The sequence below is a fragment of the Hemicordylus capensis genome, chromosome 4, assembly GCF_027244095.1.
Source record: "Hemicordylus capensis ecotype Gifberg chromosome 4, rHemCap1.1.pri, whole genome shotgun sequence".
NCBI classification, from domain to species: Eukaryota; Metazoa; Chordata; class Lepidosauria; order Squamata; family Cordylidae; genus Hemicordylus; species Hemicordylus capensis.
The window spans coordinates 30,839,851-30,867,186 of NC_069660.1; the positions used below are offsets into that span (position 1 = coordinate 30,839,851).

Genomic DNA, 27,336 nt, shown 5'->3' on the forward strand with positions numbered 1-27,336 from the left:
AGTGCTACTGACATGGCTAGTTAAACATTGTTATGGGGCAGGAATTAATATCAAGCGAGTATGCTTACACTACTTTTGACAATCACACTTACAAAGTAATTTCACCTTTACTGACTTCAGTTGTATATCTTGTTGGCTACTCTGAAGCAGCTTGTGCTCATGTTGTTCAATACCCCTTGGATATCATAAAAGCCACTGCTGCACTTTTCTAGGTAGCCACAAGACTCCCTGAAGCAATGGGGTTAGATGATTCACTACAGGTCAACAGGGATCTACCACAAGAAAAAACGCTATTTCTAGAGTAAAGCAGGACAGGCAGCAATAAGCTATGGGAAATGACATGAACACATAATGTGTGCAAGCCAAACATTAAAGCCAGAGCATTTGCACATATTTAGTAAGCAAAACAAGAGCTTCGCTTCCAATGAACTTCAAAGCACAGAAGAGTTTCAAAAGGAGCTGGATGATGCTTCAGACATACTACCTCTGGTTTCTCAGGCAAGGGCTCGTTTTGCAGGATTTTCAGTGCTTTAGCAGCTGCGTCATGCTTAGCAGCCTGTCTTGTTCTACCTTTCCCATGAAACTGCTGTCCCCCAATAGAGAGCTCCACTTGATAGAGCCAGGGTCCCACAGGAAATGGATAGAAGTACCTAAAAATGGAAAGACTTAAAATTTCAGATTTTCGGTGTACAACAGGGTTATCCTGCCAGTAGCTAAAGCTCAAATAAAACCTTCAATGGCAAGCTAATAGCGAATACAATGCACCAACTGTTCACCCTCAAAGGCTCCACTATTGGACTTTACAGCACTCATACTGCATTACTAGAGATGCACTGTGCCAGTAGCACAGAGTAACCAGGAAAAACATGTATGAACTCAACTAGTGGGTTTCCCTACCCATGGATATTTAAGCTCAAGAAGGATAAATGTATTGGTCTACAATATCTTTTGCCTGTTTTATTTAGGTCAATCTGCCCTAACAAAAAACAGTTAATTTTGTGAAGTGTGCTAAAAAAATGCAGAACCCTTTTGTGTCAATTTCATGTGTGTGTGTGTGTGTGTGTGTGTGTTTTTTGAGCTTAGCATGTGTTTTTCCTGGCATTTGTCACAAGGGAAAGATGTTTGGAAGCAAGAAAATGACTGTTCAGGTCCTCTGAGCCCAAGTAGAGGGGAGGTAGTAACTAACTACCAGTTTTTACTTTGAACTGAGCAACAAATAGAGGCGTTAAGGAAAAGGCTCTGAAAGTGTTCAGCAAACCTCTCTTGGGAGAGCCAGAAGAAATGTGGCTTAACTGGCCAAGAGGCAAAATTCCTTCTCATTCAGAGTCAGTGCAAAGCAAGTGACACATCCTCTACAACCCATATATTGATTCCAATGACTGAGTGAAGCCCTTCTGCTTCTGCCTATGTCCTACTCCTTTAGAATCTCACAGCTCTCCGCCTTTTCTCCATGAGCTTCTTGCTCCATACCCAGGATGGCACAGAGCTTTGTCAGCTGAATCATCCATTTTGCACTTAACTATGTTTGTGGAGGCTGCGTTATGGTCCTGAAGAAGCAAATCAGAGGATATGGTGCAATAGCAGCAGCTAGGCCCTACCGCACCAAACACTGGAATGCGTTTCAAGCAGCTAGAGTGCAACTGGAGGTTCAGTTGGTAAAAACTAGAGTATTCTTCACAAGCAAAAACACTGTGAAATAAAGTTGACAGAGGAGGATCAGATGACGATTGCAGAAAAGAGTGATGGCATGACATACCGTGGGGGATAAGCACCACCTCTCATACTGTAGTTGTAGGTGGACCTCATCTCTGTGTAAGGATCTATAGGCTTGTACATAGGTTTCTTTCCCAGCTTCATACAAAGCGCATTCAGCTCCACTGTGGGGGTTACACTGTCTAAAGAGAAGAGAGTGCAGTTGTTAGAGACTACGGTTGAAATGTTCCATGTTGTGTGTTAAACATTCGCTGCCTGAATAGTTAGGAACAAATTTGAATAGGATACACTAAGCAGTAAAAGAGGGAGGGGACACTGTGTATTAAGTGGTCGTATCAGATCACTTTGCAGGATTAGTCATAATCTATCATTTAAATTTGTTATGGGAAGGCACGGTTATTTTAAAGGGGCCAAGTGTTAATGCAAATCTCATCTGAAGATGTTTTTGCTGCAGCATATAGCCTGATTTGTATTTGCAAACTCATATTTAAATACTGCTATTTGACTGAAGTCCAGGTACTATTATGTACAGGAAATAAAAATAAGAAGTGTAGTGAACATGCTGTTCTTCAAATGGAAGGTTACTTATTACTAAAAGCTTTGCTTTATATGTATTTGGCTTAACAGAAACCCCTTTTAACACTTCACTCAGAGCTCAAAAATGCCCCTTGTATGGGCATTCCACTTTAGCCTAACCACCAGCCATTTCTTATTTGGATGCTGCTCTAGCATTGTATTTTCCAAATCTCAGTTCTGGAGAGTTAAGAGGCCATGGCAAAAATCCAAAGTGCTAAATGAGTGTCTGTACAGGAGTACTGGAGTTTCTAACCCCACCCTGCTAACTTGGCAAGAAGGCACCTTTTAACATGGTGATTCTCTTTATTTAGCAGGGGGAGAGTAACTGGCTCTATCCACCCCCAGCACAGTACCTCCAGTGACTGTTGCTGGTGTGTATCTCATGTTTCTTTTTAGATTGTGAGCCCTTTGGGGACAGGGATCCATCTTATTTATTTATTATTTCTCTGTGTAAACTGCCCTGAGCCATTTTTGGAAGAGCGGTATAGAAATCGAATTAACAACAACAACCACCACCCTCAGCCCTCTGAGTGTCTCAGAAGCCAGTACTGAGGTTTAGGGAGCCCTTTAGAGTAGGACCTAATGCAGCATGAAGGACTGGTGCTTGGATGGACAAGGGGGACTCAGCAGAGCTGCTATGAAAGCACAGAAGCACATTAGGCCCTCGCATGGAACACTCTGGATGCCAGTCAAGATTTTGTAAGACTTCAAAATCACACCAAATGGCTCTCTGGATTATTTTGCCTGGATTAAATAACAAGCTTTCCCTATGTGAGATTTACAGAAGAAGCTGAGAAAGACGCTGATTTGAGTTTTAATGCTAATTTATTCAACAAAAGAAACAGAATGTATGGTAAGAAGGTAGAATTATACAAGGCTGTTAGCAAATAAAGAGTTAATAAGACTTGCCTAGCACTGGAAAATGCTTCAGTGCAAAATCAGATTTACAGCATATGGGGGAAAGGAGGGTAGTTTTGTACACGACAATGCACAATTTTCATTGGACACATTCTGCTGGGATTTTAGCAGCTGTGTACTCTTTGTATCTGACCAGCCCAAGCAACAGCATGAAACAGAGCTGAAAAGAAGGGCAAAGGTGCCAAGTATGGGGAAGGAAATACAAAGATGGCTGAAGCAAAATGGCAGCAGAGGGACAGGAGGCAAGAAGCTGGGCAGAGCCCTGCAGTCATTCCATATTTCCAAGGGAGCTTTGGTCTTTGAGAAGTCAAACCTTGCTGGATCAGACCAAAGGTCTATCTAGTCCAGCACCCGATTTCCCACAGTGGCCCATCTTGCCTCCGAACCTGGAGGTAATCTATAGCTGACAGGACGTGTAGCCATTGATCAATTTGTTCTCCATGAATTTGTCTAAGCCGTGCCTAAAGCCATTCAAACTGGTGGCCATCAAGACATCGCATGGCAGAGAATTCCATAGCTTAATTAGGTGCAGCACAAAAAAGTACTTCCTTTGTTGATCTTAAATTTCCAGCAATCATTTTCTTGGGATGGCCTCCTCTATCATGTCCCCTTAAATCATCTTGTTTCTAAATTTAAAAAAACCCAGATTATGTAGCCTTGCCTTATAAATGAAGTGTTCTAGTCTTCCATCCACTTGGTTGCCCTCTTCTGCATCTTTCCCAATTCTACAATATATTTTTTGCGATATGGTGACCAGAACTGTACACAGTATTCCAAATGTGGTCTCACCATATATTTGTATAAGGGCATTATAATATTAGCAGTTTTGTTTGCGATCCCCTCCCTAAAGATCCCTAGCATGGAATTTGCCTTTTTTCACAGCTGATGCACACTGAATCAATACTGTGAAGTAGGAATTTTCTTTTACTCCAATGTGCATCCCTTTATACTTACTTAAAGTGAACTGCATTTGCCACTTTATTGCTCACTCACTCAGTTTGGAAAAGATCCCTTTGAAGCTCCCTACAATCTGTTTTGGATTTCACTACCCTAAATAGTGTCAACTGCAAATTTGGCCACCTTACTACTTACCTCAATTTCCAGATCTCCTATGAATTTAAAAAGCACTGGCCCCAATACAGATCATCTCTCCATTGTGAAAACTGCCTATTTTTTCCTATCCTCTGTTTCCTGTTCTTCAACCAGTTACTCATCCATTAATGAACCTGTCCCTTATTCCTTGACTGCTAAATTCACTCGAATGCCTCTGATGAGGGATCTTGTCAAAAGCTTTTTGAAAGTCGAAATATACCATATCAACTGTATCACTCCTAACTACATGGCTGTTGACATTCCAAAAGGTTAATGAGGCAAGACTTACTGTTGCAGAAGCCATGCTGATTCTCCTTCAGCAAGGCCCTTTCTTCTATGTTTACCTTTAATTATACTTTCTGTCAAATTACCCAGAAGATGTGTTAAGCCAACTGTTCTGTAATTTCCTGGATCCCTTTTTGAAAACTGATATTACACTGAAGCTGATTTTATGGACAAGTCACATATTTTTACTAGAAGACCAGAATTTCACATTTGAGTTTTTTTAAGAACTCTTGGGTGGATGCCATCTGGCCCTGGTGATTTGTTAATTTTTAATTTTTCAAGACAGCTTAGAACATAATTTCTTGTCTCTTCAGTTCTTCCAGCCTCCCTCCCTGAGAAGCTCAGGTAAGGCACAGGCACTAGGGATATGTACATTTTGTGTTACGTTTCTAGTTCAAAATGCAACACAGATGATCGAAACCACAGCAGACCTCGGTTGTTTCAACGTAAAATTCCAAACATTTCAAGTGTTTTGGCCATAGGGAACAATGGGGAAAACTTGAAACACCCCACTGTTCCCCATAGGTAGCTCCTAGGGACACCAATGTGAGTTGGGTGATAGGGAATGATGAGCACAACCTACAACCCAACCCACAAACGAAATGGGCAAGTAAGTGATTTAACACATTTTTATAACCTTTTCCCCAAACACCCATAGGATCCAGTAAAAAAGCAGCACTCAGTAAAAGGGAATCTGTCCCTTCCAATGCAGAACACACATTTCAAACAGTCCAAAAATGGCCAAAAAGAATCACTGACCCAGAATCTACTGCCAGCCACAGTGCCAGTGCCTCAGTAACATCATTGATTGATTTTCTATACCACCCTTCCAAACATGGCTCAGGGCGGTTTACACAGAGGAACAAACAAACAAACAAAATTTGGCACAAATTGCTCTCTTTGGCACAATTATTACTCCTTACTACTCCTAGAATTGAAACAGCTACCACAGCAACACTCTTAGCAGCAAGCATAGCCATAAGCTTAACTAGAGCAACTTCAGCCACATTTTGATTGAGTACACCTTGCAATGCAGATTGCAGACCAGAGCAATGTTCCCTGTAAGAGGGATTCTCTCCAGATGTTGTAGATTACAGTTCCCAGAATCCCCAGCTGCAATGGCCTTTGGCTAGGGATTATGGAAGTTGTAGTCAACAACATCTGGAATTGCTCTTACTGGGAACACTGGTAGTGAGTGAAGCACAAGTTTGTCTCAAGGCCAGACACAGGTATGTAAGTTGGAGTTTGGCTTGTTAGGGTACTTGTCTGATGCAGCACCTGACGTGGCGGTAATGTCAGCGGCAATGCTGGCAAGGGCGGAAAGTTGGCCTGGAGTGAGACCATTCTCTGCTGTGTCACTGTGCAGTGGGTATGCACAGCGGACTCCTTCTGCTATGTATCTGGTGTGCGTAGTTAATCCCTTTCTCGCAGCCACTGCTTGAACAGGGAATATTCTTCAGGGGAGATGGTGCAGGAGTCACCCCATCTGCCCTGGGGCAGCAGGCCCCTTACAGGAGTTGTTCTTACCGTGATCGACGGGGTCCTCGGTACTGAGGTTGTCTGTGCCTCAGCATCCGAGTTGTGGACATGGAAACCCCAGAAAGTATCTGTAGAGAGAGTACTTTCTTCTGAACGCAGCAAGCGGGAGAGATTCGTGGTGGAGTGCTCTTCTAGTTCCATGCTTGTCTCAAGGTTACTTTCCATGTGGAAGCCCTGTCCGTCCTCAGGGCTGCCCTCAATGTCAAAGTCCAGGTCGCATCCAATGTCTTGGTCTGGCTCGATGTTAAGCTCAGTGTCGTGGATGATGGCTATTTCAGGGTTTGAAGTGTCTTCAGTCAATCCCTTTTTCTCTGACGTCAGTGCCATTGTTGACATCGGCGTCAATGTTTGCGCGGCTACCCATACAGGTGCAGGGGGTGTTTCTGGCACAGGGGTAGTCTTGCTCACTGCCGACGGGATGAGTTTTTCATCCCTTTTTGATGTCAAAGTCCCTCTATGTGGAGCATTTGCGTGACCATGGCTCTCCTTCGACATTGAGGTTGGTCCCGAACGCAGCATCGAGGAAGACTGGTGCGGTGTTGGTGCTGGGGACAGAGAAATTGCCCGTGGGCTCTCATAGCTCTGCAGCCCAGTGGGCGAGGGTGAGTGCCCTGCACTATGTCTGTTTTTTTCCATGCCTCTTGTGTTTTTTAGCTGGCAGCTCTGGCGTCGAAGCCTTGCCCTTCCTCTTTGGGCTCACCAATAGGCTTCCCAGCTTCTTAAACAGCGCGTTGCCCTTTGAGGTTGACGCGGCCGATGTTGACGGCTTGCCCGCCACAACTGAGACTTTAGACTACGACGCCTGTGCAGGTCTCGGTGTCGAGGGTGACACAGAAGATTGTGGTGGGCGATTCGGGAGAAGGGCCTGTTCCATGAGGGACACCTTTAAGCAGGCTGCTCGGTTCTTCAACATCTGCTTGGAGAAAGTAGCGCAGACGGAGCAACTCAATGTATTATGGGCCTCCCACAGACAGAACAGGCAGAGTTCATGCCTATCCGTGGAAGGGAGTTTCCCACGGCAGTCCCAGCACCTTTTAAAGGTGGCTTTCACCCTAACCCTTTCACTCATGAGAGGTCAGGCATTAACAAATTAACGTAGAGTTTTTTGTTTTAGCCAGCAGGTGTCAGAAATACTGTCAGGTAGTCCTGGTGGTCAAAGTGAGCCGAATCGCCAAGTCCGTGAGGAAAACCGAAAGCAAAGTCATGGTCCCTTCCAAGGTCAGAGGGTCACAAATATTGCCAAAACCAAGGGAAAATACTAAGAGAAGTCCAAGTCCGTGCCAGTAATCATTTTGAATAAATCGAACAAGTAAAGATCAAGTAATCTGAGGAGCAAACTGTTCCCGAAGGTCTGATCACTAAGGCAGTCAGCAAGAAACTGAACAGTGGGACGCCTAATCGCCACTATGAGGTACTGCAGGCACGTGCAGGTGGTGGTTGCAGGCGTCACAAGGAGCTAACGAATCCTATCCGAAGCTGGTCTGCGCAGGCGCAGAACCCAATCATTATGAATGCTGGGGAATCACTATCCAGATCAAACCACAACTCAAGGAAGGCAGGCACCCAAGTTCTACCTTTGTCAATCTGAGATCTAGCAAAAACCAGATAGATATAGCAGCAGTAGCACAGCATATTATACTCTCTGCTGAGAAAAGCAAACCACAAAAGCAAACCCTCCTTCCTCTTCTCCTGATGTATTCTCTTCTTCAAGAGGGGCACACTATAATATAAGGGCTCTCTCTGTCTCCCAGTCCCTTTGAATACATTTTGAAATTCCCTCCTTTTGTGTTCCCCCACCCTCCTCCCAGACAATGGGGGCACAGTTGCCCATAACAACACTTGATTTGTATAACAAGCCAACCAAGAAGCAAGGAGATTGTAAGCCAATTGGAAGCCAGAACCAGAAAACCAATCAAGCAAGGGAAAAACAGGCCTCCAAAATGGTGTTTGAAACACTGAAACATTTCGATCAAAATGGGGTTGTTCTATTCCGAGCTTGAAACAGACCCTTTATTTAAAACAGGGTTTCTTAACCTTAGGTCCCAGCTGTTGGACTACAACTCCCATCATCCCCAGCCTGGCTTTTGTGACTGCAGGGCCTTGGGTCTGATCCAGCAGGGCTGTTCTTATGTTTTTAAGAAACACTGATTTAAAGGGTGTTCTGTTTCGATGTCAAAATGTTTCAATGTTGGAACACTCTGCTCATCCTTAATAGGTACATGCTCTGCCGTGAAGCCAGTATGTACTCTGGTAAACGTATTTTGAAACTAAGGAAGATTTCCAAAGCAGATTGACATGGTATTGAGTGGAGGGCTGCTGAAAGGGGTTAAAAAAAAAAAAACCTGCTTGTCATGCACATGCCATTAGATACTGCTTTCTGGATCCCAGGCTAAAATTAAGGCAGCACTGTCAAGCTATTTCCAAGCTCAATTTAGGTATTTCACACACTTGTGACTTTCTTGGCCTTTCAAGCAAAGCAAAAGCAATTAAGTCATAAAAATATCTTCCTCCTCTTCTTCATCTAGTCCTACAATATAATAAAACTTATCACACACACCCCAACAGCCAAAGTATCACAAATACTTATCAAACACACCTCAACAGCCAAAGTAAATACTACCTAACCTTTGCACAGGGAATCTTCCAATGCTTGTTCCAATGCATGTTCCCAATGCTTTCTGTGGGAACCTGCTAAGGTATCCCCAGGTTGCTAGCTGCCCATGCCCAGTTGTAGAAAGGGGAAAGGCTCACCGGTAGAAGAATGAATACAGATTAGAATTTGGGCAGGAGCCCAGGTGCATGTCTGATCAGGAGCGAAGACAGGAAGGAACTGGGGAATCACACCTGAGCATGCTGGGAGAAGGGGGACGGACTTCAGCTACTTGAAAAACACCTGAGATTTCCTGTCTATCGAGAGCAAGAAGTGGAAATTAACCCTTTGTGAGCCGTGACCTCCTACTTCGAGGGAGAAATTTAACATCTAGTCAACATCTTCATCACACGCACACTCATTGTAAGGCTGTGTGTGTGAGTTTGTGTAGGCACATGCTCAGTTCTCTTTCTTGGAAAATCTATCACACAGCCATAGGATTTGGAAATCTTATTTGCCTACTCTTTTATTATTGGTTGGTGCAAGCTTAGCCCTTTTCACTGTGTCAAACCCAGACTGGCCCAAGTCTAATATGGGCTTGGGCATCCATACTTCCTATGAGACCATTTTTGTCTCCTAAAAGGAAGACCTGGGAATTTCATAGGGACTCTCTTTGTCTAGAGAGGTTTCAATAGATGTTTTGAGCCCCTGGTGGTGCAGTGGTAAAACTGCCGCCCTGTAACCAGAAGGTTACAAGTTCGATCCTGACCAAGGGCTCAAGGTTGACTCAGCCTTCCATCCTTCCGAGGTCGGTAAAATGAGTACCCAGAATGTTGGGGGCAATATGCTAAATCATTGTAAACCGCTTAGAGAGCTTCCAGCTATAGAGCGGTATATAAATGTAAGTGCTATTGCTATTGCTAAGTGCTATTGACAGTCATGGGATGAGCTTCCTCCTTCTAACCTCTGATCTTAGAGAAAACAATAATTTCCATTTTGAGAATGGGGTAGATGAAGAGTGCAGGCCTTCCTAATCCTGGTCAGGCAACAGAGGAAGCTTGTAGCTGTGTACTTTTTAAAATAATGAACTTTTGTCCAGTTACACATTGTCTGTCTTTTTACTTTTAATGCCCCGTTAACTTAGAATTCCTTACTCAAGTTACATTCAGTTCACCCATTCTACTGCTTTAGCTGACATTTTCAACGTTCTCCCCCCAGATAATATTGGAGTTGTGTCCTTTTTGTAAGCAGATTTTAGTAAATAAGCTGCCACTGGGGCTGAAGAGACCCATGCAGGACTTGGTCTAATGTCAAGAAATGGTTTTAGTTTCAGCACCAGGTATTCTGGAGATAGAAAGCCCCAGCACAAATTCATCACAGAACTTCAGAATGAGAGGACAAACAAATGAAAGAGATTTGCCACAGACTGTACAGAGAACATCAATATGCTACTTTAGCATACATGTACAGGCAGGGTGTAAGATTTCTGGATGGCAGGCCACCAGTGGTGACCTGAAACTGATGAATAGTAACACTGATAAATAGTAACTAATACATATGCTAAACATTCTGAAGTTTCAGGGAGAGTTCACAGGTGTATGTATGACTGCAAATGATGGCTTATATGAATAACAACAGACAAAACATCAAAGCGCTCATAATACCCGACATTTTAAGCTCAATGTATTCCAATGCATGTGTTTCAATCAACTGAAAATGATGGGGTGATAGATTATAAAATGACAGGCACGTAGTTAAGGGAGAGTGGGCTCTTATTCACCCCTCTTCCCATGGCCCTGCATGTGTGCGAGCCATACCCCTGCGTGTGACGCCAGATGCAGAGCTCCATTTCCCAGCCGGCTTCGTTGTCAGCTAGGCAACAAGCTCTGGAGGGATGTGCCCCCTGCATGTAGCGGGTGTGGCCAGCTCAGCTCTCCAGAGCTTGTTTCCCAGCCAGCTCCCTTGTGGGCTGGGTGTATTTTTTGTTCTCTCCCTTGTTCGGAGCGAGGGAAAGAATGGAAGACACCCAGCCAACAAGGAAGCCAGCCAGAAAGTGAGCTCCAGAGGGCTGTGCCACCCCTTCCGGGTGCTGGCCACACCCCTGCATGTGATATCATTTGCAAGGGGTGTGGGCAGCACCCGAACGAAGAAGCCCTCCGAAGATCATTTCCCAGCTGGCTTCCATGTCAGGTAGGTGTCTTCTCCATTCTCTCCCTTGCTTCAAGCAAGGGAGAGAACGGAGAAGACACCTAAGACATCTAAGAAAATACCCAGCTGATAACAAAGCTGGTTGGGAAGGAGGCCACCAGGCCACCCCCAGAGCTGGCAGGCTTGGGGTCTATGAACCTGTCAGTTATAGCTCCGTTCCTTAAAATGATGAATATTCATGAGAGAGTCAAGCTTTAGAACTCCAATCTTCAGTTCAAAACCAAGTTTTGATCACTGCGTTCCTCCTTTCCCACGAAAAATGTTTAGAATGTTTGCTATCAAGTTTTCAAGCTTCTCTCTCTAAAGTGACAAAAGACTTGAAAGGCAAAGTTCTCAGGATTCTGGAAATCATCCACATGTCACACTGAAGCATCTAGAGGTCCACATGTAGCCTGAAGCCCCTATGCTATCCAGCCCTGGTTTGTGGAATAACATACCTGGGTTCTTTCCTTCATTACGTGACGGGCGAGCTGTAGGTTTAGGAAATCTTGTCCCTTCTAAAGCTTTGGCAGCAGCTGCATGTTGAGCTTTTTTAATACTAGTTCCTTCCGCTTCCCAGTGCTGGTCCCCAAGAGTCAGCTGCACTGTAAATACCTAAGAATGAGAAGAAAGGCTTTATTATTACAAACCACCGCCCTACGTTGCACATACAAAATATTCATATACTCTGTCTAAGCTTACGACACAAACATTTCAGCAGAAGGCACAAGTCCAGTCTTCTGGTGACTATTAGCAAGTATTTCATGAAGTACTATTACATGGGGTCACCTTAAGCGGCACAGCGGGGAAATGCTTGACTAACAAGCAGAAGGTTGCTGGTTCGAATCCCCGCTGACACTTTATCGGGCAGCTGAGATATAGGAAGATGCTGAAAGGCATAATCTCATACTATGCAGGAGGAGGCAATGGTAAACCCCTCCTGTATTCTACCAAATGAAAGCCACAAGGCTCTGTGGTCGCCAGCAGTCAAAAATTGACAGCACACCTAACCTTACTATTACATGAAGAAAGAGAAGAAGAAGACGACCAGTAGCAAGATGGATGGACTCAATTACGACAGCAATGAATGAGAGAACTTAAAGGCTAAGTTGAAGACAGATCATCTTGGAGAGAATCTATCTATGTGGTCGCTAAGGGTCAACACCAACTTGACGGCACTTAATCAACCAATCACTAGCAGTGTAAGCAAAGGGTTAACTTCCTTGCTTGCAGCTAGTCCCGCCCCTCGTCCCAGCAGTCTAATTGGTTTGGCTGCATTCTTGAGCTGCTTCGTGGTTGCTGGGCATTTTAGCTTAACTGCAGAGTGCAGGAAGCAAGGAGGAAACTGAATGGGAAGTTGGGGGTGGGACGGGGTGGGACAGGACTCAATGAACTTCATCTTAAGGACAGTAAAACTAAAACCCCATCCCAACCCATATCTGTTTGTTTTATTTAGGAACATAGGAAGCTGCTGTATACTGAGTCAGACCATTGGTCTATCATGCTCAGTATTGTCTTCACAGTCTGGCAGAGGCTTCTCCAAGGTTGCAGGCAGGAATCTCTCTCAGCCCTATCTTGGAGATGCCAGGGAAGGAATTTGGAACCTTCTGCTCTTCCCAGAGCGGCTCCAAAAGTTTTAAAAAGAATAAGAGGGAAGGAAAAAATAGATATGTTGTTCCTGCCTTTTGGTTAAGCATGTGCTGTTGCGTTTATATTAAAAATATTTATACTGTATGCTGCTTTTTTTAGCAACAAAGTTCTAAAAATGGCTTAAATAGCAAAACATATGAGAAAATGGTTATTTCATACTTTGTTTCTCCTTATATTTTATCTTGCTTTGTGTGTGAAACAGTAGTTCACATATTGTCTTTTTATTAAGCTTGTAATGGACTAAAAATACCACAACATTGAAAGTGGCTTCACAAATTGCTGAAATGAACATTAAGCATTTCCCCCTCCCCCACCAAAAGTCTTATTTTTATACACTTCCTCCATCAAAGGAACTCATTTTAAAAGCCCCTTAAATGTTGGCTTGTTTTTAAATCCTAAAAAATTGCGGTAATTCCATATATGAATTTCTGCTGCCCTGTTTGAAATAAAATTGGTGGCTTTTCCTTCTGTAGTGCATAGACATACACTTCTATAAACTACACTTAAGAGATCTTCTATGATGATTATCTTTATTTAATGGGGGAGAGCAACTGGCCCTATCCACCCCCAGCAAAGTACCCCTCCAATGACTGTTGCTGGTGTCTATCATGTTTCATTTTAGATTGTGAGCCTTTGGGGACGGGGATCCTTCCTTCTTTCCTTCCTTTATTTACTATGTAAACCACTTTGGAAACTTTTTTTGAGAAGTGGTATATAAATATTTGTACTAGTAGTAAATCAAACTGGGCTACTTTGATAGGTGTAAAAAGGCTATTTGAATTTGCTTCTGAGTTTACTTACTATTATTACTACTACATTGCTTAGGGGAGGAGCGTGTTGCATACTTTTAGAGAACATGAAAGGGTCTAATTATCAAAATGTGGGGAGGCTGTGGGCCCAAGTCCACAGGGTGGGCTTGTGTCTTTTAAGTACCTAGGGCCTTAGACAATTTTTAGTCTATTATTATTATCATTATTATTTTATAGGCCACTTTTAAGCTCCAATGGCAAATACAATTGCTTTTAAAACAGAAGACTGGTAAACAGAATTGTAAAGTACACTTCTTTCCTTCCATATTTGTGGTGTGTGTGTGTTGTATCTATAGTGGCACATAATATACATGTGCGCACACTTCCTTGATACTGCTGCTCAGAACAAAACTCATTCTGCACACTGATTGGGGGGGGGGGGGACACAGAGCGAACACAGATCCTACTAATCTCCACAGATCCTACTCCACAGGATCTCCACAGATCCTACTAATGCACCTGAGATCCAACTGCCGCAAAGTTTACCACCATCAATGAACTTTGACTGCTTTCAATTTCTGAGGCAGGTTGCTTACCTGTAACTTATGATCTGGAGGTGATCTGTTGTCAGTCATGAGAAATGGGTTACTGCGCCTGTGCAGGGACCTCACGGAAGGATTAACTAGCTCCTCACTGGCGCCCCTCCCTGCTGTGCAAGTGCCTCATGCACATAACAGGTTGCTTTTTTTTGGCAGCTGGGCGCCATTTTGTCTCAGTTTCTTGGAGACCCATCTGATGACCATGTACCCACACAGCGTGGAATTCAGTGATCAAGTAAGTCAGTCAGTCTTGTGATGAAAATGCTGCAGCGGGGAGGTATGGGTAGGTCTCATGACTGACAACGGATTACCTCCAGATCATAAGTGATCCGTTGTCAGCATGAGAAATGGGTGACTAGCCAGCTTCTTCTCCCAGAGGAGGGTGCAGCCATTTCACCCACTACTGTAGAACCCACCACTTGAGTACTCCTCTCCCAAAACTGGCTTCCGCAGCCAAGCATAAATCAATCAGCATAATGTTTGATGAAAGGCAAGTGCGAAGACCAGGTGGCCGCAGCATAGATGTCCTTAAAACAGAGGCCAGATAAGTGCACAGCAGAAGCAGCGTACACTCTAGTGGCATGCGCTTTGATGAGTTTGGAAAGTTGCTGATTTTGTAACTTGTATGTTAGGAAAACGAGTTCCACTAACCAGTGTGAAAGCCTCTGCCTGGAGACAGAAAGACCCTTATTTTTGCCCTTAAATAAGACAAAGAGCATCTTAGTAAGTCTAATATCCGCCGTGCATTTCAGGTAGTAGAGGAGACAGTGGTGGACATCGAGGGAGTGAAAAGCCTTGTCCAGGCGAAACTCAGGAGAAAAGGACAATATTTTGATTCCAGTGGAAGTCAGTGACCACTTTAAGCAGGAAAACAGGGTCAGTACGCATCATGACCCTATTAGGATAGAATTGCGTGAATGGCGCATCGGTGCGCAAAGCGGTCAGTTCACTCATGCGCCTAGTGGTCATAATCACTATTAAAAAGGCAGTTTTGAGCGTTAGGTAATGGAGACTAGCTTCATGCAGCGGCTCAAAAGGAGCTTCCATCAAGGAAGTGAGGGAAAGACACCACTGTTCCACAGGAGTGCGAACAGGGGGGTAAAGGTTATTGATGCTCCGCAAAAACCTCTTGCATAAGGGGTGCGAGAATATGGAGTGGCCTTGACAGCCAGCATGTTTAGAAAAGATAGTGGCCACGTGCATCCTAAGTGACACATTAGCTAAGCCAGCTTCTTTCAGGCTGGTGAAATACAGGAGAACATGAGTGGGAGAGGCTTTTAGAAGATGGAAGCCATGGTCCTTAGCGTATACCGTGAAGCGCTTCTATTTGCTCGTATAGCTCTGGCGAGTCGATGCTTTCTGGAGTTCAGAAAAATATTTTTCAGTAACTGACCTTCCAGGCCATGAGCCACAAGGTTCGTAGAGACAGGTGCAGGATTTTTCCCATGTCCCTCGACAGTAAATCCAGATCCAGAGGAAAGTGATAGAAGATGCCATTGGTCAGTCTGAGTAGCGACACAAACCAAGTCTGGTGCGGCCACCATGGTGCTATCAAGATGGCTTGTGCGTTGCTGCAGATCAGCTTGCCAACCACCCTGTTGAGCAAGGGTAGGGGCAGAAACAGGTAGAGTAGGTTCCCTCCCCAATGATTTTGAAAAGCATCCCCTAGGGAGGCATGTCCAACGCCTGCTCTGGAACAGTACTGTGGAAATTTGTTGTTCATCACTGAAGCGAACAAGTCTACACAAGAAAGGCCCCACATCCAAGTCAGATGGTCTAGGCAGGCCTGCTTCAGTTCCCATTCGTGATGTTGTTGACCAAAGGTTCTGCTGAGATCGCCACAATGGGCTCCCCAGCCCACGAGAGACGCGTCCGAGGTGACACAGAATGACGGAGCTGGAGTGATGAAAGGAATGCCGTGGAGAAAGTTAGAACATAAGAACAGCCCTGCTGAATCAGGCCCAAGGCCCATCTAGTCCAGCATCCTGTTTCGCACAGTGGCCCACCAGATGCCGCTGGAAGCCACAGGCAGGAGTTGAGGGCAGGCCCTCTCTCCTGCTGATGTACTCAGAGGCATCCTGCCTTTGAGGCTGGAGGTGGCCCACAGCCCTCCAACTAGTAGCCATTGATAGACCTCTCCTCCATGAAGTTATCCAAACCCTTCTTAAAGCCATCCAGGTTGTTGGCTGTCACCACATCTTGTGGCAGAGAATTCCACAAGTGGATTATGCGTTGTGTGAAAAAGTCCTTCCATTTGTTGGTCCTAGAATTCCCGGCAATCAATTTCATGGGATGACCCATGGTTCTAGTGTTATGTGTGAGAGAGAAGAATTTCTCTCTATCCACTTTCTCCATACCATGCATGATTTTATAGACCTCTCTCATGTCTCCCTGCAGTCATCTTTTTTCTAAACTAAAAAGCCCCAGGTGTTGTAGTCTTGCCTCATAAGAAAGGTGCTCTAGGCCCCTGATCATCTTGGTTGCCCTCTTCTGCACCTTTTCCAGTTCAACAATGTCTTTTTTTAGATGTGGTGACCAGAACTGTACACAGTACTCAAAGTGTGGTCGCACCACAGTTTTGTATAAGGGCATTATAATATTAGCCGTTTTATTTTCAATCCCCTTCTTAATGATCCCTAGCATGGAATTGGCCTTTTTTACAGCTGCCGCACTTTCAACGAGTGGATACTTTCAATGAGCTGTCCCCCATGACCCCAAGATCCCTCTCCTAGTCAGTCACCGACAGCTCAGATCCCATCAGCGTATACTTGAAGTTGGAGTTTTTCATCCAAATGTGCATCACTTTACACTTGCCAACATTGAACCGCATTTGCCACTTTGTCGCCCACTCACCCAGTTTGGAGATCCTTTTGGAGCTCCTCACAATCCGTTTTGGATTTCACTACCCGAAAGAGTTTGGTATCATCTGCAAATTTGGCCACCTCGCTGCTTACTCCTGCTTCTAGATCATTTATCAATAAATTAAAAAGCACCAGGCCCAGTACATATCCCTGGGGGACCTCACTTCTTACTTCCCTCCATTGTGAAAACTCTCCATTTATACTTACCCTCTGTTTCCTGTTTTTCAACCAGTTAGCAATCCACACATGTACTTGTCCCCTTATCCCATGACCACTAAGTTTCCTCAGGAGTCTTTGATGAGGAACTTTGTCAAAAGCTTTTTGGAAGTCCAGTATACTATGTCAACTGGATCACCTTGATCCACACACTTGTTGACATGCTCAAAGAACTCCAAAAGGTTGGTGAGGCAAGATTTACCTTTGCAGAAGCCATGCTGGTTCATTCCCAGCAGGGCCTGTTCTTCTAGGTGCTTTACAATTTTATCCTTGAGGATGCTTTCCATCAATTTGCCCGGAACGGACGTTAGGCTAACCGGCCTGTAATTTCCCGGATTGTCCCTGGATCCCTTTTTAAAAATAGGTGTTACATTTGCTACTCTCCAGTCCTCTGGTACAGAGCCCAATTTCAGGGATAAGTTATATGTTTTAGCAAGGAGGGTTCTCCCTGGTCTTTCTCCTGTTCAAGGTTCTCCCTGGTCTTTCACCAAGTCAAGGATTTCAAGACCCATGGAGGAATATCTAGGATCATCCATTGATCGTCAACATTCGGTCGGAAGACTCGGAGATACCACAGTTGGAAATATCACATCCACAACCGGGTGTAGAGAACTGTGGATTTGCATGAGGCCAAGAAGTCTCTGGACATGGTCCACATGTTGGTGAGGCTCGTGCTCGAAGCGGCTGATGAGAGCGCAAATCTGCTGAAATCTGTCCAGAAGGAGGTAGGCCTCTTCATTCGAATGTCCAACTGGGCACTGATAGTCTATAGATCGAATGGGCTGGAGCTTGGATTTGGCCCAGTAGACTTGGATCCCCGAGTCATGGAGGAGATGAAGGGTGAGGTGGATTTGGGATTCCAACTGGCCTTTTTCCCTGTGCACTAAAAGTCAATTGTCGAGAAACGGGAAGATAGTGACCCACGAGTCCTCAAACAGGCGATGACCCTGTCCATACATTTTGTAAATACTCTGGGTGCTGTGGATAACCTGAAGGGTAGCACCCTGTACTGGAATGCTGCACCTCCTATAGCAAACCTGAGAAACTTGTAGTGATTGCTCTGGATTGCTATATGGAAATATGCGTCCCTGAGATCTAACTAAATGCATACCGTTTATGCTTCTTATGCCCGTGGTCAGAAGACTTGGGTTCCTTGAAGACAAGCTCTTTGAGATTATCCGGCAGGGTTTTAGACTGTGCGCACACAGATCCCGGGGCACACATCGAAAGTTGGCCCATCAATGTCGACACCGAGATCGATGTCAATTCTGGCCTCAGTGTTGGTAGACGCAGCACATCTCTGTAGAGAGCGGCTCTGAGGCACAAAGAGCGGTTTTTCAGTGTTTGCTTCGAGAAGGACCGGCAAATCCTATAAGCAGCCGGGACATGCTGCTCTCCCAAACAGAGTAAACAGAGTTCATGCTCATCAGTTGAGGGGAATTTAGCGCGGCATTCAGAGCAACGCTTAAGCGTTATTTTCTTCCGCTCAGTCATGACTCTTCCGATGGCAAGGCCATGGAAGGCAGTTGTCAAGTCCAAAACAAAGTCCGAAGAATAGTCAACTTACAGTCCGAAGTCAAACGAAAGTCCAAATTTGTAAGAATGAAGTCCAAAGGGAGAATGAGGAAGAATAGTCAAGTCACAGTGAGTTAACACCAGAAAATCTGTCCGAACTAACACTTTTCTAATTCTGAGGAACACCAAACCACAGGTCTGAACACATCAGTGGTTGAAAAGAAACTGAGACAAAATGGCACCCAGCTGCCGAAAAAATAACGCACAAGGCATGTGCATGGCAGGGAGGGGCACCAGTGAGGAGCTAGTTAATCCTTCAGTGAGGTCCCTGCGCGGGTGCAGTAACCCATTTCTCACGCTGACAATGGATCACTTGCAGATCTTCTCATTCACCCTTACTTCCACTTCACAGCTGGGGTTTGATACTGAGGTTAGCTTTAAGAAGCAGGGTTTAAGAATAGGTTCGAGCCAGTGTTCTCTCTAATTTTTTTGTCTGTGTGTGGAATGAGTTTTGTTCTGGGCAGTAATATCAAGACAGTGTGAGCACACATGTATTCAGAGGGGGACCTTCCTGATCAAACCTGAGCGAGATCTAAAATTAACTGAGTGGACATCAAAAAACGGGCGAGCGTGTGTACATGTGCACGCCTTAGAGGGAACACTGGTTCAAGCCCACACTCCTCACTGAGCCACATTAGTAAAGCAGCTTATAAAAAGATACAACTCGTCTTGTAAAAGTGATCTTATGATTTGGTTATTTCCCAGTTCACTATCCAATATCACCAACTTTACAAGCATCAACAAGCTGTACAGTATACTGAAGTCACATTAGGCTACAAAAAACTTCTTACAAAAAAAGTCATAAACATATTCAAGAGACCCTTTTATATGAATGGGGGAGAAATATAGACAATCTTTTTTACCTTCGAGTGAGCTGGACCCTGCTCACTCAAAAGCTTATACTCAGGCTGAATCTTGTTGAAACGGGCTAACTCATTCACAAGACACATTGGGGTTTTCTCTTTGGGGTTTGCCATGTTAGAAGGAACTGAAAGGCAAGGGAAATAGATACTTCAGTACACAGAAATAAAATTGATCTCCCATTATAACTTGTTAATAATTTTAGAACAGTACTAAGAGGTGCTTAGTACTCAAAATCTGGGAGAGATAACACACTATAAGATGGACCAGCTTTCCATAAAATATTGCTAACACATTTAGTTTCAGAGATTGCATTAATTTAGATGTTAAGACTTTCAAAAAGAACTAACCTTATGATCAGACAATGCAATCAGACGTTGCAATTGCAATCAGACATTGAATCAACAAGGAGGAAAGATCAAACTTATCTGTTTTGTAAGAAACCTCTAGCTGGGCACCTGCATGGCTACTTTGATGTATAAAAGAGATCCCACATTTGACCTCCACAGCATGCTCTGCTTTACGAATATGAATGCAACAAATATTGATATACTCCTTTTCAAGCAAAGTTCCCAAAGCTGTTTACATACAGAAATTAATTAATTAAATTGATTAAATGGCTGCTTGTCCCCAAAGGGCTCTGTCTTTAAAAGAAACGTAAGAAAGACACCAGCAACAGCCACTGGAGGAATGCTGTGCTGGAGTTGGATAGGGTCAGTTGCTCTCCCCCTCCTCAATAAAGAGAATCACCACTTTGCTGCCTCTTTGCTCAGTTGGCAGGGTTTTAGAAAGATTTAAAGGATCTTTCTAAATTTCATTGCTATGACATGTCCAAAGGAGTCAGCCCTAATCTGCATTCTACTCTTTCAGCCATTTTGCCCTTCTCCATATTCTTATTTCAAAAGTCATGTGGTAAAAAGTTTCAGGTCCCATGCTTCATTTTCTCTGCTTCTAGTCAGTCTCCTGCTTTAACAAGGAGAACCAATCTGATGATCATGTAAGGAACAGAGTTGCCATTATGCTAGTCATCCAGTTATAATTTTAATGACACGCATGTGCGTACACACACACAACCCATTAGATTTTACCGAAACATGGGCTACACAAACAAGGCAGCAGCCCAGCCCACAGATGCTTTACAAGCAGAGGCATCTCTCAGAATCCAAAATTCTAGAAGGTGAAATTGCATGATCACTCTGCTACCATGGTGGCTGCTTAAAAGCTCACGGCATGGCAGCTCTAATCACACTGAAAGCTGATCATCTGCAGCATCTCAGCAAGCTGAGCACAGCCCGGCCTCCTGTCCCTCCAAATCCCCAAGTGGCTAGGAGAGTACAGTAATGTTAGGCTTATCATGTGGTCAGAGACTTCAGATAACAGGCTCTGAGTGCCACACAGTTGTAATAGCCAGTGGTTATGCAATTCCACACTTTGCAAATTTTACATATGACACCACCCATGAAAATCAATGCACTCCATAACTGTGTAGCATGTAAGGGATCTGCAGGACACAGCAAGAAACTGGCAATGTACTCGGACCTCCTTGATCCTCTGAAGGATTATGCTGTAATCCATCTCAACAGCTGAAGGACGCCAGGCAGGGAGTATGAGCAATGACATGGATTGGGGCAAGAGGAAGTTATTCAGTGCTCTGGACACTTAACCTTTCAAAGACCGATTCAAGTGACAAAAGCTTAGCTTCAATACCCAATCAGTCCCAAAGAATTAGACACACAAAACAGTTAAGTCAGTTGCTAGAGGAACCCACCCTGCAGGTCAAAAGGCAAACTCCCTGAAAAGAGCCTTGTGAAACATGAATGAATGTGTCCTCCTCTAAATACTAGATTCAGAACACACTGCATAGAAAAAGCAGACATGTTGCAGAACCATAAATGTTAACCAAAACCAAACAGGGTGTGACCTTGACCAACAACTCAAAGAAGATCAGGACAAAAACTTTACTATCAAGGTAATAACCAACATGTATAATTAATGTAAACACTGCATGTGAATATACTAACTAATATCACACACAGGGCTCAGGAAATCCACTTGTCTACTCGTCTGTGAAGAGTGAATGATGCCTGACGAGTGAAAAAAATCTCGACAAGTAATGTACCAACATAGCTCAAAGAACCATCTGACAAGTAAATGAGCCAACCTTTCTTGATCCCTGGTAACACATATCAGAATTTAGACAGCAGTAAAACCAAGTGGGCACAATAGCACAATTCTCAAAACCAGAACACTTGAAAATCAAAAAGGGGACTGGCTGGCTTTGATTTTCAAGTCTCCTAGTTTTGAAGATTGTACTACTGTGTACACTTTTTGCTTTCCCATTGTCTATGCACTTTTGCAATACGTATTATGTTATATTAGTATAATAATGAGCAGTTTTTATATTAATATATTATAATACATTGTACATGTTGATCATTACATTGGCAATAGGCTTTTGTCCTGATTTTATTGATTTAGTAAATTAGAAAGATACACAATATGTATAAAGTCATGTTGGCAACTAATTTTAATTATCACTCTTATTTCGCTCAAATGCTTCATTCAAACAATTTCTTAGGCTGAAAAAAGGACAAAAGTTCTTCAGGTGGCATCCTCAGCTGCCTTAGTAGAAGCCAGAATTAGCTCAAGCAGTTTTATTCTTCCCACCCAGAGAGAGACACCCAAAAAGATGTTCCTGAGGATTAAGGAACCCTTGGCAATGGCGTGGGATGTGGCCCAGTGGTTGCAACGGGAAGCAGGAGACTTTGGGGACTATGTGGATGTAACAGATGTAACACCTTCCACTAGCAGAGCTTCCGATAGTGGAAAGTGGCTCTGTGGAGTTTCCGGGGTCTCCCCCTCTCCCCTTCAGCACCCATGCCATATCCCACAGCATGGCTAAGGGCTTCTTGACCCTTAGGAATGGGGCTTTTCAGGCTCCAAAGAGGAGAACTAATTGCACTCAGTCATTTGCTAGTGCTGCTCTGAATGCTGGCCTTCATTTATAAACAAACACAATTTCATTCATCGTGTAGCGTACAAGCAATTTCAGTACAGTAGCGTTAAAATTAGTAGCCTGTAACATGCGATAACGTCCAGATTTGATGTTTTCTATTAAAATACAGGCAAACCTCTGTATCTGCAGGAGTTCCGTTCTGCAGGGGGGACCACAGATGCCGAAACTGCAGGTACAGAGGCACTGACTCTATGGGATGGTAGGGAGTGTTAGGTTCCTCAAAGCTGGAAAAGGGGGCAAAAACACGGGGGGGGGGGCGCTTCCCATGCTCCACAGGTGTCCAGCTGTCCAGAAATGTGCTCCCCAGGCCCAAATTCCTTGTGGGGTTTTTTTCTGCAAAAAACTGTGGAATAATTGTTTTTTAAAAAAGAGAGGAGCCACAAAATGGCTCCTCCTGACAAACTGGTGCCAGAAATGACCTCTAGGGTAATTTCCAACCTTCTAGGAATGGCGAACACATGGGTTTTAACCCTTTCGTATCTGTGGATAATGAAATCAGGTGACATTTAGACACCTGCAAATATGCAAAATCACAGATATAGAGTCCACGTATAACAACATTTGCCTGTATCGGACACAATGTTTCACATCAAACACGATACAGACATACCAAAGACACTTTCAGGCTTACCTGCAGCTACACTGGTAGATGTAACAGATGCAGAGGGTAAAGCAGAATTTTGAATAGGTCTACCTGCATTCTCAGAGGGCAGAGAGCTAGTGGGAGAAGGAATACTCAAAGCCTGTGCAAGAGATTGGTTCTTGTTTAGTAGCTGGCTGCTAGAAAGAGCAGCAGACGGATTCTGGATTTGAGCTTGAGACATGTTGACTTCCATCCAAAGCAATCACTGTAGGTAAACTTGGCTTTGAATGCAGATTATTTCTGTATAGGAGCTTGAATTTCTACCTCAAACATAAAGAAAGGGAGATAATTATATAATGTTATACATTGCCTTTTCACATTTCCAGAATACTGAAGACAAGACATGGAACCAAGATACAGACAACAACACTAAACCAATTGTTATTGCTGTAGTGTGTATTTGGTCAATGATCATAACAAACTAATTTATTGTCAACAACCCACTCCAGTCTCAGCACAAGTGTGCTCAAGTATAGACATCAATAGCAAGGAGGCTAACCCATCAATTTGTTTATTAAGATTAACTGTCCTTTGGAAAAAATCAGTAAATCCACTTAGAATAGAAATCCAGGGTTCTGGATCATTTAAACCACTATTGAGGTTGTTCACACAATAAAAAACTTTGTTCTATCCTGGTTTGAGAGCTGTGTGTGCTCTCAAGTTTTGATTGTGCAGTAGCAGGAAAACTTGGTAGAAATGGTTGTGTGAATTAATGAACAGCTTTATTACTATCATTGATCAGAAGTGGTGATTGTGTGGAGGCAAGGTAGGAGGAAAATCTGGGTAGCTTTTCCTCCTACCTGGCTTCCATACAGTCACTTCTACCTATGTTTTCCTCCTACCTTGTTTCCACACAACTGAAAATTGGGAGCACACACAGCTCCCAGACCTGGGTAAAACACCATTTCTTATTGAGTGAATGACCTTACTGTTTGTAGCAAAGAAACCTGGTTTTCAGATTTATACTGCGTCTACCTACCAGCTGGCCTCAAGGAATTATGTTTGTACTTCTCAAACAGAATCCTGAGGATCAAGGAACCCTTGGCAGTGTTGTGGGATGTGACTCAATGGCTGCAACGGGAGAGAGACTTTGGGAACTATGTGGAGACAACTTCTACTAATTGAGCTTTAGGTAGTGGAAACTGGCTCAGTGTGGTTTCTGGGGTCTCTCCTCTCTCCTTCAGCACCCATGCCATATCCCACAGCATTGCTTCCTTGACCCTTAGGAATGGCTTTATAGACTCCAAAGAAGAGAACTGCTTGCACTCAGTCATTTGCTGGTGCTGTATTGGATGCTGGCCTTCATTTATAAACAAATACAGTTTCATTCAACCTATATTTGAATTATCTCTCAGAGCATGTATCCTTCACACTACATTTGACTTAACAAGAAATGCATCTTTTACTTTTGAATTATCTTTCCTGAAAAAGAGAGTAAAGATAACTTTTCCTAAAGTCATGAAGTACAACTGGTGTAGCCATGGCTAGGGATGCACACGAACCAGTTTGGAGGCCGTTTTAGGGGCCTCTGAACCAGTTTTATAGACTGGCAGTTCTGCTGGTGTGAAGGTAGGGGGATAGCTTTAAGGACAGGGGAGGGTGTACTTACCCCCCACCATGCTTCCCCCTCCAGCGCTCTGTGTAAAAATAGTCTGCCAGGGCAGCAGCATACCTCCTTGCTGTCCCATTGATCCCCGGACTGGAAGTGCCTGGTGTGTGCGCACATAGCACGCAAGGTGTGAGCGTACGCAAGCAACATGCAAGCATGTTGGCCACTTCCGGTCAGGGGATCAACAGGGTGGCAAGGAGATATGCTGCCACCCTGCCAGACTATTTTTACATAGAGCGCCAGAGGGGGAAGCGCAGTGGGGTGTATGTGTAAGTGCACCCTTCCCCTTCCTTAAACCTCTCTCTCCACCACCATCAACACTTGAAGGGCGCTAGTTCCGTGCACACCTATAATCATGGCACCTCTGGGGGGGGGGAGGCTGAGTCATAGCAAAAAACACTGAAGAAAACAAACTGCTGGGTGCTTTCAAAACTAAACTAGGATCAGCTGCAATCTCAAGTACATAGGACTTATTGCTATACAGTGGGTAGTATCTAGAGTGGTGCTGGCACAAAAGTGCTAGTACAATCCATTTTCCTCACTACAGCCACAGACCCCTCAAAAAGCTGTTCCAAGAGGCGAGGCACCTCAACAATAGCATGAGATGGAGTGTGGGTGGGAATCCCCAGAAATTGGGTGGAGAATATTTTGCCCACAAAATACCCCTTTGCCCAGTTTCTGGGGATTCTCCACCATAACCATCTCTGCTGTATCCATTCCCACACTGTTGCCAAGGGCCCCGTGATCTTCAAGAATGGCTTCTTAAAGCCTCAGGGCTGAGTGGAGGGGTTCCTCTCATTGGTTTCAGGTATCCCCCATTTCCCCAGTAGTGTGTAACATCAAGGGGCCCCCATCCCTCAGCTATGACTTTCTGGGAACTCAGAAAACTTCAGAAGGGAGGGGCCTTGTGCTGGGACACATTGCACTGGTGATGCTGTGGATGCTATCCAAGTCTGTGGGGAAGTGAGAAAAAAAGATTTTTCAAAGCAAGTGTTAATCTAATTTGAAACACATTTGCTTCCTATCGAAGAAGAGGAACCAGGCGTAGGGGACAAAAGGCCTTGCAGCACGGTCGCCACTGTGGTAGAGATAGAATTAGCCATCTGGATTCTGAAACAGAAATTTAGGAGCTGAAATAGCCAATCAAGAAGCTCAACATGATGAATCTGGTGCTAGACTGTAACCACTTCAGACTGCAGGTGGGAAACAATAATAAAAGCATTTGGGGGACTATGCAAACAGTTTTCCATGTGCAGCCTGAAGTATTTTGGTCTAGCAGATTCACCACCACGAACACTTCCTTGATGATTTAAGTTTCCTCATCAGAATCCAAGTAGCTAAATGGCTTTTATAGGAGTGGAATCTCTCTCACTGCCTGGAGCAGATCTAGAAAGGATTTTGCAGCAGATCCAGAAGGAACATTGCAAGTTTCTTATGCTGCCTACTTTTTCTTGACTTCTTGTTCTTCAACAGATACACCATCAACTCTACCGCTATGCCAGTACCCACACCAGCACATGATAAGATTTTGGAGCTCTGCATGACGCAGTTATGCAGATATGCACAGTTAATTCTGCAAACTCAATTTTGACAACTGAATGAACATTTCTGAACAGGAATTATCATGCTGAATGCAAGCATAAAATTGTATTTTCACACAGGCTGTTAGGGAACATCAAGGAATAGAAACTCTGTGTTCACCTGAATCACTGCAAAACAAAATTAGCCTTTCAAAATTCAGTTCCAGGTTCAGATTTCAAATCGAATATCAGGACTTTAACATAAGGTAGAAGTATTTTATATTTCTGCTTTAGCAAATGCAGACCAAAGTATTCTAATTACTCCAGTTTTCATTACTACAATAACCATCATTATGGGTACAAATGAAATTATCAAATAAACTTCCATAATCCTTTTCAGTGCTTCCTTTTATTAATTACCTAAGGAGCAAAGACATTTATAGCTTGATTTTATTAAGTCTATGTTAACACAGAGTTCTACTCACTATTTTAAATTTATGGATTTCCAACTCGGCAATAATACTTCCTGTAAGTTACAATAGCTTGGCTAAGCTCCAGAATTACAAAGCCAGTGCCATGTACAACTCCAAACTAGCTTATTATAAGTGGATATCTGCAATAGGAATGAACATGCTCCATTTCCCAGAAAGGGACCCGACAGGCTGCACACTTCACTCCTCCACACATGCAGGAAGAAAAGGAAACAGCTAGACCTTTACTATCAGACACTTTTCTTATAGACACCACAAATGAAGATTTGGAGATTGCAATAGCTGTATTGTGTGTCATGGCAGAAACAGGTTATCAACAGCAAAAAGAAACATTGGTCCTACCTGCGAAGGGTTCTTTTTCACAGTGTCTGATTTAATCTTAGATAGTGGGTTGTATTCCAGATCATGCCTCAGAGACAGGAAGTAGTTTTAAGTTGTAGCTCATATCCGGTATCTAGGTAGGCGTTGCCCAATTCCCCAGTTCCGAACTGTCGAGCCAGGACTCCGCAAAGCTGAAGAAGGAACTAGTAGTTACAGAAAAGAGCGAGAGCGAAAAAACATTCAGATAGAAGAGACAAATTCAGAGTGAGAGATAAGCTTGGTCAAAAGGATACAGTGAACAAGCCACAGAGGATAGGTTCTGCTG

General features: G+C 43.9%; 1 protein-coding gene across 12 annotated transcripts in view; it reads right to left on the reverse strand.

The window, feature by feature from the left end:
• Positions 1–27,336, reverse strand: part of STAU1 (staufen double-stranded RNA binding protein 1) — a 73,264-nt gene that overhangs the window by 25,251 nt on the left and 20,677 nt on the right. For 10 of the 12 annotated variants that reach the window (XM_053246487.1, XM_053246488.1, XM_053246483.1 and 7 more), the window contains 5 exons: positions 23,059–23,330; positions 19,414–19,538; positions 11,359–11,515; positions 1,757–1,895; positions 485–650 (listed from right to left, as the gene is read on the reverse strand). In XM_053246487.1, coding sequence (XP_053102462.1) covers positions 485–650; positions 1,757–1,895; positions 11,359–11,515; positions 19,414–19,538; positions 23,059–23,263 — 792 coding nt within the window. In that variant the 5' untranslated portion in view covers positions 23,264–23,330. Of the gene's footprint in view, positions 1–484; positions 651–1,756; positions 1,896–11,358; positions 11,516–19,413; positions 19,539–23,058; positions 23,335–27,032; positions 27,053–27,336 lie in introns of those variants that run through there. The other 2 variants (XM_053246480.1, XM_053246479.1) reach the window with 2 other exon arrangements.